The sequence below is a fragment of the Onychomys torridus genome, chromosome 21 (assembly GCF_903995425.1).
Source record: "Onychomys torridus chromosome 21, mOncTor1.1, whole genome shotgun sequence".
Lineage (NCBI taxonomy): Eukaryota > Metazoa > Chordata > Mammalia > Rodentia > Cricetidae > Onychomys > Onychomys torridus.
Window position 1 is genome coordinate 53,157,089 of NC_050463.1, and position 12,579 is coordinate 53,169,667.

The window sequence follows — 12,579 nt, forward strand, 5'->3', positions numbered from 1 at the left end:
CTCTGCCTGTTCTGGTAGATCTAGGTACACAGGTGTTTCAGGGAAAAGTTACCAGAGTCTATTCAGATTGAGAACTTGAGAAATCTCACCCCAGTCACTGCACAAGACTGCCAGTTTTATCACATAGCCCTTGTTCATGGGTGATGTAAGACAATGCTTTTCTGCTTCTCCTGGTTTGGGATATGAATACATACACGGTGACAGGGTAGTAAACAGGCCTATTCTCCTTTTTTCTTTTGTGACCCTCATGTCCTAAGCATGGCAATGCCATAAGCACCCTTGGATGGCTGACACTTATATAGCTAGCTGTCTTTAATGACTAAAAGTCATTTGTTTCACATTTCTTATGCTTTCTCTCATGAACTTAAAATGTTTATTTTTTTCAAAGAGAACTATTTCTGAAAGCTGTGAGTATTATTTCTGCCTGTGGTCTAAGTGAGCTACTTCATTTCTATACTCTGAACTCTTCTCAATATGCGACTGAGCCTCCATACACAGGTCTGGGTATGCAAGCTGGGAACTCAGAGCCCAGATTGGCTGCTTGGAGAGCATGGCAATAACAGTGCTCTCTTTAGTTAAAAACATCGGGAGATGAATATGAAAGGGCATTGGGTTTCCCACTGGAGTAATAAAGGCTGAAGGGCATCTCAACACTCAATCACGGAGCTGGAAGGCATCTTTTGTGTGGTTTTAGCAACTGAAGCACAGGTCTCTAGTTACATGACATACACATATTAAACATAAGACCTTCCCCTTTGCTTTCATCATTGAGAGTTTTGCTGACAGCCACTTCTCACTCCTTCAAAACTACTTCGGGTTTTAAGGCATTGCAGGTGGAAAGTGACACCAATACTCTCTTTAGTGTGCCTGATGGCATCCACAGGGGCCATGATACTGGAATGGTGATGTTTTATTTGTAGCAGAGTAACCTCTGTATCTTCCCGTCTAGCAGACAATCACATCTTCTTTCTTTTGAGTTTGGTCTCTCTGTGCCTCCACTTCCTCCAGTCTTAACTCAACCTCCAGCCTGGGGATCAGGCTTCATTGGCACCAGCACAGCATTGGGCAAATAGGAGATCTGCATTGAGCAAACTACAGTATTGCTGCTGTGATCAAGGAGCATCCATGAGGCAAGAAAAACAGAATTCCACCATTCCAGGAGTTCTCCAGTTAATGGCGCCAGAAATATTTGCCTTCTCTGATCCTGAGTGGCAGAAAATTCCCAAGTGTGGCTTCTTTCAGAGAGGGAAAAGAGCCTGGGTGTTGTTGGAAATCTGAGTGGCACAAACCCTGGAATCCTAGGCTCTGTGTTGCTGTTGTAATCCCACTAGAGACAAGGCTAGCTGTTTAGATTGTTCACAATAGCTGGGGAAGGCAGCTCTCCTTGTTGGCTTTGGGTATCTGGCTGCTCTTTATTCCACACATGTGTGTCAGGAACTCAGTCTCTGCTTCACCTCTTCACTTCCAGTTCTTCTCCTGCTTCCATGTACCATGACAAGACTAGAATGTCAGTTAGCATCAAACCACAGAGCAAAAGAAAGCTGTGATGACCAGTGTTCTAATGCCAGCTAGCCCATAGATACATCTGGTCTAGGGCTAGGGCCATTTATCCAGAATGGTGTTGTGGTTTATTCTCACTTTGACAATTTTGAAATGTCCTTCTAGAAATGAACAAATGTGTGCTAGACTATGGTCTTCTCACTTAGTATCCAGGTCCAAGCATGTTTCCTGCCCTTCCTAATTATTCCTTATGTTAATAAAATAGATAGCTAATAAGAATGGATTGTTGCTTGGAGACAATTGTTTGTCTCTCTCTGATAAAAGAAAGGTAGGGATGAGACAATTGAACCATTAGTGTATGAGAAATGACTGTGGATATCCACTAAAGCAGGAGCAGTTATCCAGAATTCTAGCACTGTGTGTGTGTGTGTGTGTGTGTGTGTGTGTGTGTGTGTGTGTGTGTTTGCATGCATGTGTGTATAGGTACATGTGTCTATGCTGGTATATGTATGTGTGTACTCGTGCATGTGGAAGCCAGAGGGTTAACCTCAGTTGTTCCTCTAGTACATTCCGCCTTATTTTTAGAGATAGGCCTGTCATTGGTCAATAAGCCCCTGGTATTTACCTGCCTTTGCATCATTTGGCTTCCTTATGTGGGTTCTGGGGCTGGACCTCATGCTTCCAAGGCAAGCACTTTATTAACTGAGCCATCTCCTCAGCGCCAGTGAGTCTAAGTTTTACACACCCAAATCTCAACATGTCTAGCCACAGATCTATTTAGTTTTCTCCACAATGACTTGGACAAAAGGCACAACTACTCATAAATATTTCATGCTTGGTTGTTATTTATATTCCACAATTATTTTAGAGTTTACAGAAATATTTTAAACCTCCTTACATGGAGTTTACAAATGCTGTACTTGTTTAGGGAATGAAGACTTGTAATTGAGGCCAAGAGGGGAGTGTTCCATGGACTCAGGACCTTGTTTACCTATCACAGTTGTGTTGGGGAAACTTTCTCAGTATAACTTATTGAAGAGGTCGCCATGAAAATGATGCAAGGCCAGGAAGTGAGAGCTCACCTTTAAAAAGGCATAGTCAGGAGGTTGTGGCCAAGCTCAGCAAAAATCATCTTAAATGGATCTTCAGGAAAACTTGTCCGATTCTGGATGAGGCAGTGATCGGGTGTGAGGCTCACAGTAGTGGTGGAAAGCTCTCTCCCAGAAGCAGAGAATCTGGGAGAACTGAATTTAGAAAAGGATATGCTGGGTCTCCATGGGAAACCACAGGCCAACTCTAGCTTTACCCAGAGCTGCTGTAGGATGTTCTCCATACTCTGAATGTGTTGCTCTGATTGGTTAATAAATAAAGTGCTGACTGGCCAATAGCCAGGCAGGAAGTATAGGTGGAACAAAGAGAGAGGAGAATTCTGGGAACAGGAAGGCGGAATCAGGAGACGCTGCCAGCCTCTGCCGCCACGAGTAGCAACATGTAAGATACAGTTAAGCCACGAGCCATGTGGCAAGATATAGATTTATAGAAATGGGTTAATTTAAGATGTAAGAACTAGATAGCAAGAATCCTGAGCCATTAGGCCAAACAATTTAAATAATATAAGTATCTGTGTGTTTATTTTAATAAGTGGGCTGCAGAACTACAGGGGCTTGGTGGACCCAGAGAGAAACTCTCCAGCTACACAGAGCATTCTGGGTAAGGGGCAGTCACTTTGTCTAGCCCAAGGAAGCATTAAAAGACTGACATAAATTCTAATGTTTAATGGCCAAAGTTCAGATTGATTAGATCATCTAATCTAATCAAAGGTCAACCTCAGGAACTACTGAGGTTAACCCTCTGCCCTCCACATGCATAAGTATACACAGTCACTGGGGAGTCCAGTTCCCAAAGGCTCATAGCAGTCATGTACAGCATTAAGAAACAAATGATAGCATTGAAAAACTTGGTTATGTTAATTTTAAGGGAAAGATGCTAGATTCAATGGTAAGAAGTATCCCTCAGAGTACCATTTGAGACTTGCCTTGGAAATCAGGAACATTGCCTGAGGAAAGGGAGGGCAGGAAGCAGGCAGGGATTCAAAAGTGAAGGAAGATGGCTGATGTATGACTTAGTTGATAATGTAACATCATCAGTTACAGCTATCCACAAGTACAGTACTCAACATCCCAGAGAACCCAGCCCTCACCCAAGAGGGAAAGTTTGTCCACCATGGGATCAGCCTCCACACAGGAATAAAGGGCCATGCAACCACAAGGCTAAACCCACTGATTGGGTTTTAGTTCAGAACTTCCCACAGACCCTTACAGAAACAGGAAGAGAGCTATAGAGTACTAGACCCTTCCTTCCAGGTCACCAGGAACCAAAGTTCACACCAAGACCTCCTGGCAGTGTTGCCTAGTCCTGGTTGCTCATTGGACAATACATATGGTAATAGCCTCTTATACAGTCACAAAAGACCTTCTGCAGACTCTTGTGTGGACTGTGCTAATCCCTGTACTGACAGGAATCCTGGGTGAGTAGACCAAAGACAGAAGCACAGTGAACCTCCATAGGATCTCCAGCAGGCAGCAGGACTTGTGTGCTGTGTTTTACTCTTTCTTGGTAAGGGCTTTGGCCAGGATATATTCCAGGATGTTGCCAAGTACAGCAGAGAAGACACAGAGAGACTCCTACAGGCTCTGTAGAGGTAGACCATGCAAAGTTGCCCTTAAGGTAGAATCCAGAAGGTCTCAGATTTGGTATCCTGAAGTGTAAGGCTGTGTAACAGAGAAGCAGCAGATACTACATGGAGTGTTCTCTTTCCTGCAGGGTAGATGCTGTAACATCACACTCATCCCAGAAGGTTATGTGCAGCAAGAATATTCAGGTCTGGCTTCCTGCTCATATTACTAGCAAGTACAGGTCCTGTGCCTGTCTGTGTACATACCATGATCAGCAGAAAGGTACAATGAGAATAACCCTTGACAAGGGTCACAAAGTCATTTGATAACTGTGGGCTATAAGCATGGATGGCTTTTGATGTTGGATGCAGAATTAAAATCCATTTTTGATATTAAGTTTTTATGCAATTGCATTTTGTTATTACTACAATCCCTGTGTGAGTCCCTACTGGGAAACATCATGATAATTTCCCTGGCAGGAAGTGAAGTGAATGTTTTCAGGAGCCAGGATTGTGTGACAGAAGCAGCTTCCATCTCTGTCTCAGGATTTTTCCACCTCTGCACACACAGTGCTTGGATACTATAATTCTATATGGTATTCTCCTGTTCATGGCAGGTGCTGAGCCACATAGCAGGCCTCCATCATGAGCATTCCAGATGTGGCAGATGGTCCCTTCCAGGTCCTGGCAATGAAAAACCTTCTTCAGACATCTCCTTATGTCCCCTAGAGGGCAGACTTGTCCTGGCTGAAATCTTTGTTCTGGCAGAAGGAACAGAAGGGGAAGACTAGACACAGTCGCTGTCTGTAAGTACTTATCAACTGGTTACAGAGACTGGGTCACAGAAGAGAGTAAGAAGCCCAAGAGGCTTAGATAGGGAAGCTTGGAAATAACTATGAGAAGAAAATGATTGCTGGTTTTTAGGAACCTTCAAGGAGGCTTCACTTCTTCACTGTGAGCTCTGGGAACAGTGAAAGGCTGAAACTGAGCTTGCACAATGTATGTGGAAAGCAGGTTTCTGGAACTCTGATTATGGTTAGTGACAGCAATGAAGACAGGATCTAGTAGAATCATGTGTATGGGTGAGCTCAAGCATAAGCCCTCAAAGACCAGACCAGAAGGGTATCACTCATGTCAAGTGGCACATCCACAAACTGAAGCTTTATACAATAGGACAATCCCCAACAGTCCAGATTTTCCTAAGTCCAGATTGTGCTCCTGCTTGGAGGGACTCAGATAGCCTGAGTGGACAATAAAGACATCTTTTCTGCTTTGTTCTACAAGAGAAGTTACGGGAAGTAGCTCCCTATGAGCCATGGGGTTCCCTTGCACGAGGCCCCTTGATCCTGCTCAAGCCTTCCACAGAGACCACTGTTCCACTCTGTGAGTCTGCAGTATGCTGCCATGCTTTGCCCTTGCTAATGAAAGCCTGTGAGATCTCTAAACTAAATACACTGGCAACCTCTTTTCACAGCAGCATTCATCGTAGGCATGCTTTCCCAATCTCCACTCATTCTTAATTAAAAAAACCATATTTTAATAAATATTATGTGATAAAACATTGGCTCTTCCCTTTGGCAAACATTTTTCTCATCACTTATGTAATTAGGAGAGCCCTCAGATGATGGTGGAAATAATCCAGTGAGTTCCACTACTCACACAGGTGGCTTTAATCAATGATGCTAGAAGTGAGGGTAGCTTTCTATTTGTGGATACATTTCACCTACATGTAGAGCTTATTCTCACTAAAACTACTCAGGTTTTAAGCAATGGTTGGGATTCTTTTCACTGTGTCTTAGTGTTATGTGCTTTTTCCCTTCAGAGGGATCAAGAGAATCCCATCCTATGCTTTCCTCTCTCTCCTCCCCACTTCTCTTTTCCTCCCTCCCTTCCGCCTCCCCTTTCTCTCTGTGTGACTCATACTTGACAAACACCATTTTGCTGGAGTTTTGCTGCATGGGCTCTAGGACTGTGGACACTTAGGGACCCCAAACTAGCAAGAAGGAAGGCAGGTTATATAGGCAGACCTTTGGCTCAGAGCACAGTCTGTGGGTGCTGTCTGCTCGCAGACACCTCCAAGTAAGTGCAATGTAACATGTACAGTGCCTACAGGGGGTTCCTACATCTTACCTTTGTTTTACCGTCAAAGCAGGTAAATCCCAGAGCAAAATCCACCGTGAAGCACAGCATTTCTCCTTGCCAGCTGCACAGATATGTTTTTGACTAGAAAAGAGTATTAGTTTTGAGTAAGCACTCTACAATAGTTCTGGTTAACTGTAGGAAGGTAGTTGGCACATTAGCTACTTTAGCCAAAGTATGCTGTTTTAAGTCTAAACACACAAATTATGTAGAATAAATGAGAAGGTTTGGGATTGCAGGGAACTGCAGAGACACCAATAGGCAGGGAGTTCTTCATTGTTTTCTATGTTTAGACAGATGAGGATGTCTTTAAAGGCATCAACTAAACAAAACCAAATCATTAAAACATTTCAACAAGTATCTGTTCTCCAAGGTACCTCTAAAAACACTTACTGGAGTAGTCTAGAGCATGTACTAGTACATATAGAAAGAAACAGTACTAAAATTGGAAAACTTTTTGTCAACTTCAGTAATCCGTTTTCAGGTTAAGTTACCCCGGTAAACCGAAGATCTGAAGCCATCATTTGAGTGGGGGAAAATCTGGGTGTTTTTCATGTGATAGGGATGAAGGTGTTGCTCAGGGATGATGATGAAGGGGGCAGGACTTATTTTCTGGCTCTCTGATGTGTGTGCATGCATGTGCATGTGTTTGTGCATACATGCACACATACTCACATGTCCAACACAGGGAAGTCAGGAGGTGCTCATCTCACATTTCCACTGATCCTTATCACTACACACAGGGTGCCCTGTACATTGTTTGCCCAGATACTGGTTCTGTCATGTATCTCTTTTTATACTATAGTTTTTCCTAGTAACTAGACAAATGCCCTGAACATCATTAAAATATATTTTGTCACCACATCTTGGCTACATTCTCTCCTTTACCTCTCATAGGAAGACAGAGAGCAGGCCCACAAAGTGAGGACCCTATCCAATATGACTTGATGACCCTTCCTTCTTCTCAGCCTTCAATCAGCTTCCTAATGTTGGCAGATATCCATAGCTGCTCACCAAAATCATGCACAAGGCAAATGCCCCCTGAATACTATGCAAACTACTGGTTTTATGACACTGTTGGGAATTGGAAGCTCCAAGCTGTTCCCCTAGCTCACCTTTTCTAACTTGAACCAGACCATAAAGCATGCTGATATTCCTTCTGCAAGTCCATGACAATTTAGGCTTTCATAGTCTAGGACTTGCTAAATATCTAGAATTTAAATGCTCATTAATATTAAAAAAATAAACTATGAGAAAACATTTCTAGGGAATCTTTATATTCTTGTAGCCCAAGTCTCGACATCATGAAAGCAGTAGAACTGTGAACCCCAGTGGATAGTGCCTAATCTTTGGAGGGCATGAGAGCACTGTTGCAGAATGTTTCACACTCCTGTGCTTTGCCAGCCCCTCGAAGGACAGAGGAAAGAGGTAGAAAGTGCTGTGGGAAGTTCTGTATGTTAAATGTGTTGCTCTGATTGGTTAGTAAATAAAACACTGATTGGCCAGTAGCCAGGTAGGAAGTATAGGCGGGACAAGGAGAGAAGAGAATTCTGGAAAGCGGAAGGCTGAGGCAGAGAGACACTGCCAGATGCTGCCATGACAAGGAAGATGTAAGGTACCGGTAAGCCATGAGCCATGTGGCAAGGTATAGACTAATAGAAATGGGTTAATTTAAGATATAAACTGTTACATCTACAAGAAAGTTTGTGCAGAGGCTCAGCCCCTACAGAAGATCACAGCAGAGTCAATCAGTGACTGCCAAATATACAGCCTCTTCCCAATCTTCAGAATCTGGTATGGTGTGTGTGTGTGTGTGTGTGTGTGTGTGTGTGTGTGTGTGTGTGTGTGTGTGTGTGTGTATGTGTGTGTGTGTGTGTGTGTGTGTGTGTGTGTGTGTGTGTATGTATGATATCAGTACTCCCATTGTATTATATATTCACTCCTTTTCCTTAATATTTTTGGGGAAAAAAGTCCATTCCCAGTTCACTGAGAGGAGTCTGCCTCATGGTCCATTCAGTGGGACAAAGGCGTCAGAGGAGCAGTCATAAACATGGCCACTTTGAAGGCACCCTTGTGGACTGCTTACACTTTTAACATAAAATCAGCAATTTAAACCTTTTAACATAACTGATGGGGGGCATTTTCATGACACATATTTGGAATTGCTCAAGATAAGGAGGTTATAAGAATGACTTACTTAATGACTTGAGATCTACTGGTAAAAGCATTGATATAAGTTGCACACACAATGCCAGCTGCTGGGTAGAGGAGTAAGATGTGCCTTTTCTTTTATACTCTATGTAAAACACATTATACAATGACCCACAAAATAGTGCTTAGTGGTTGACCATGGCATTGGACACCTAACAAAGCTTTGTGAGTAAATTACTGTGCTCAGGAGAGAAGTACTAAATGGCTCCCTCAACTGCCCAGACTTTAGAACACGTTTCCAGAGCACTTTAGAACATATTATATGAAAATGTCACGGAGTCCTTAATAATAGCTCAAAATACATGGCTGTGAAGGTCAGCTTCAGAACAAAAGCAAAGGCAACAAAAAAGAGCAACCAATGTTTAAGAAAGATATCAAAAACTTCAGGCATTGAATCACCTGGGGAGTTTTAAAAAAAAAACAACAAAAATCCTAAGACAAAACCAAACGAGAATAGCAGTGATCATAAAACTCCTTCTCAACTTTGTTCTGAATAAAGAGCCTTGTTGCCTAGAGATGGCGCAGAATCAACCCCAGAGCAATTGCTCATGTCCAAGGAGGAAATCATGTTAAAAGAGTGAACAGTCAGTTGGGTTTAGTGCTGCTTGCCTGTAATGCCAGCTTTCAGGAGGCTGAGGCAGAAAGATTGATAGTATGGGCTAGCCTAGTCTATACAGTCAGACCCTGGGATAACAATAAAAATGATGATGATGGTGGTGATGATGATGATGATAAAGACATCAAGCAAAGCAACTTGAAAAGGTCCTGGACCCAATACAGAAAGGTGAGGAACAGGTCTGATCACATCCACTGTGAAGAGTTGGTTTGTATTCATGAGGAATGTGGTCACAGTGTCCTTTCTGGTGCTCTCTTTGGACCTCCTACCTCGTGTGTGTGTGTGTGTGTGTGTGTGTGTGTGTGTGTGTGTGTGTGTGTGTATGTGTGTGTGTATACATCTGTCTGTCTATCTTTATTTCTAGCCTTCCTTCCTTCTCCCCTTGATTATGGGTAACTGTTTTCATTTTTTTCTAAATATTTGGTAGAAATATCCAGTGGAGGCATCTGGTCCAAATATCCCTTTCTCGGAGAAGATGATCTGCTTCACCTTGATGGAGTTCTCCTTGATTTTTATCACCTACTCTATGTATGCAGAGCTCTGTCATAGTCTTTATCTTTCCTGACTCTGGCAATTTATGTCCTTTCCTCTTTCTTTCTTGTGAGCCTTTTTGCTTTGTCAAAGTTAATGATATTTAGAGAGACCCAGCGCAATTGTTGTCTTCAAGTATTTCAGTATGCTCCCATTATCTTCTAGTTATTGATTACTGTTTCCAATTTGGTTGGAACACATACTTGGAATGGCTTCAGTTCTTATCAGTTTGCTGTGGTTGTTTCATAGTCCTGGTGTGGTTTATTTTGGCAAATGCCCCACAACCCTTCAAGATAACCTCCAGTAAGCTACTGTTCAGTGGGGTGCTCCATAACTTCTTGTGCATTGCTGTTGGTTTGTTTCCCTTGGCTCCATATGCTTTTAACTCATATATTTTGCAGTTTTGTGTCTGGTGAACACATGCATGTTGGCTAAATCTCCTTGGCCAGGGAGTTGGTTGCTCATCCTCCCACAATACCTCCTGTGATAGCATTTTCTGCTTTGGAGTCTAGTGAATTTGACAACAGCAACCCTTGCCTTGCCTTGCCTTGAGCCACATGGTGTAGCTTTTTCTTGTCTCTTCACTTAGAACTGTGTGGCGATATTTGAGGCAGCCTTTCTCCAGACACCCTATGGTTGAGTGGTACTTGGTGTCTGTGAGCCATTTCATCAGTGGCAATACTCACACAGCTTCCAATTGATGGTATTTGTAATGTCATTACCTTCTGTTTGCTTCCTTTCTGCTTAATGTCAGGTTACTTGGAAGGAATGTCAGCCTTTAGTTTTCATTTGTCTGAAGGGTTTGGGGTTTTGTTGTGGCTGTGCTCACCCCAGAGACTTACAGAAGCCTCACCTGCTTCCACATGGCTTCTCCTTCTCACTGTTGCTCACTTGCTTTAAGCATTTTCTCTATGCACATTTGGACTCATCCTAGACAGTGGTATGGTTTTTGCTTCAGCCATGAATGTGACGATCTCTATTCCCCCTTCCCCTTTTCCAGTCACTTCTGGGTTCCAGTTTTTTTCATTTACTTTCTGTTTAGAGAAAGTCTCCATCTATTCCTTTTAGGTATATCTGCCAAAGGCAATTTATCTTAATTCCCCTTAATTAGGAAATGGCTTGAAAGACATTTTTCATTCTTGAAAGGTATTTTCAATGGCTATGGGATTCTGTAAGATAATGCCTTCTTTCTGGCACTTAAATACTGGAACACTTACTTCTGCCATCACTGTTCATAAGAAATTTCATGTAATCTGAATTATTTTGCTCTGTAATCTTTTATTACTCCTTTCTTACTGATTTCAAGATATTTTTATTTTTATTTGATTTTCTGAGCTTTAATAAACACGGCAAGTCTCAGTATGGGCTTCCCAGGGTGTTTCTGTTTTTAACCTACTTTCTTCTCAGATGCACAGGCCTCTAGCTTTTAATGTATGAGCTGTCATTTCTTTGAGTATATTTGTCTTTCCTTTTGTCTCCTCTCGGGTCTCCAGTCATGAGCACTACACTTCAATCTGTGTCTTGAGTCTACTGTTACTCCAATCTGTGTTCTCTCTGTTACTCACAGAGACAATTTTTGCTAGCACAGAGTTGGCTATAGCTCCTCCCTCTGCCCTTATTTTACCTCCTTGCCTGAGCTTTTAATTCATAATAGTTTCTACATCTACATTTTTCATTTTCTTTATTTCTATCCTCTGTTGTGTTATATGTCTGTACTTATGATATTTCCATTTGTTAGAATATATTCATACTTGCTTTTTGAAGCATATATTTTAAAACTACAGCTGCCCTCAAATCTTTCCCAAATAAGTTTAACATTTCTGAATTTCAATGTTGGCACCTGAGGACTGTCTGGCAGTCTCTGAGATTTTCCTGGTTCTTGGCATGTCAGGTGGTTTTCTTTTGCAATCTGGGGAGTTTTGTATTATAAGACTTCTGATCTTAGGCTAACATTCTGTTTTAAACACTTTCCTTGACATTGTTTCAGCAGGAGAGGGGTGCCAAGTGTGCTGGACACCCAACTCCTCTCTTGGCTTGCTTTGTTCCCCCTGAATGAAGGTGGATATCCTGGCCATGTACTTGTCTGCTGTGAACCCACCTGTGAGGGATGTTCAGACTTCCCCATGGCTAACAAAGGTAGAAATCCTGGCTCAAGAAAATTCCCCACACTGAAATGAGCACCATAAAACAGGCCCAAGCCTTCAAGAAACCTGCGGCCCAAAGAATTCTGGTAAGTAGGCAATATCCATCATACATCCTGGAGCCAGGGGTTGCAAAACAACCTGGCTCATCTCTCACTTTGCAGTTCATAAAATAATAATAATAATAATAATAATAATAATAATAATAATAATAATGATGATGATGATGATGATAGCAGCCCAAGTTTGGGGGCCTGGCAAAGCCAGCTCCTCCCCTTCACTACTCGCTACACAAAAATTGATTTTCAGATCCTGCATGACACATTCCCCTTTACCCTCAGATACTGAACTGCACGTTTGTGGTCCCCAGCCTCTTAGACCAATAAGACTGTTCTGTTTTAAGTTGAACAATCATTATATAGATGATTTCTGGTTTACCAGGCTGCACTTTGTTCATGGGACTCTTCTGTGTCTGACTGTTGGCAGTTATGGGATTTTTTTGATCATAGTTTCTTCAGCTCCAAGTCTGGGCAAGTAGGCAGAAGGAAACCCAGGAATCACCCACTTGGTTCTTTGTATCCCAAGGCCTCTCTCTGTCTAGTCAGTTTCTGCTACGGTTTAGATGTAACTGACCCTGGGAAAGATGGACATTTTGGGCAGTTGGTCCCTAGATGGTGGCACTATTTTGGAATGGTGCAGAAACTTTAGAAGGTGGGACCTAGCTAGAGGAAGCTGATCACTAGAGGTGACTCTTTGGAGATATTTTG

The 12,579-nt window shown here is 42.4% G+C and overlaps 1 protein-coding gene across 1 annotated transcript in view; it reads right to left on the reverse strand.

Annotated features, from left to right (window-relative positions):
• Nucleotides 1–12,579, reverse strand: part of Sntg2 (syntrophin gamma 2) — a 111,717-nt gene that overhangs the window by 15,056 nt on the left and 84,082 nt on the right. The window contains exon 11 of the mRNA XM_036170282.1: nt 6,305–6,397. Coding sequence (XP_036026175.1) covers nt 6,305–6,397 — 93 coding nt within the window. The remainder of the gene's footprint in view (nt 1–6,304; nt 6,398–12,579) is intronic.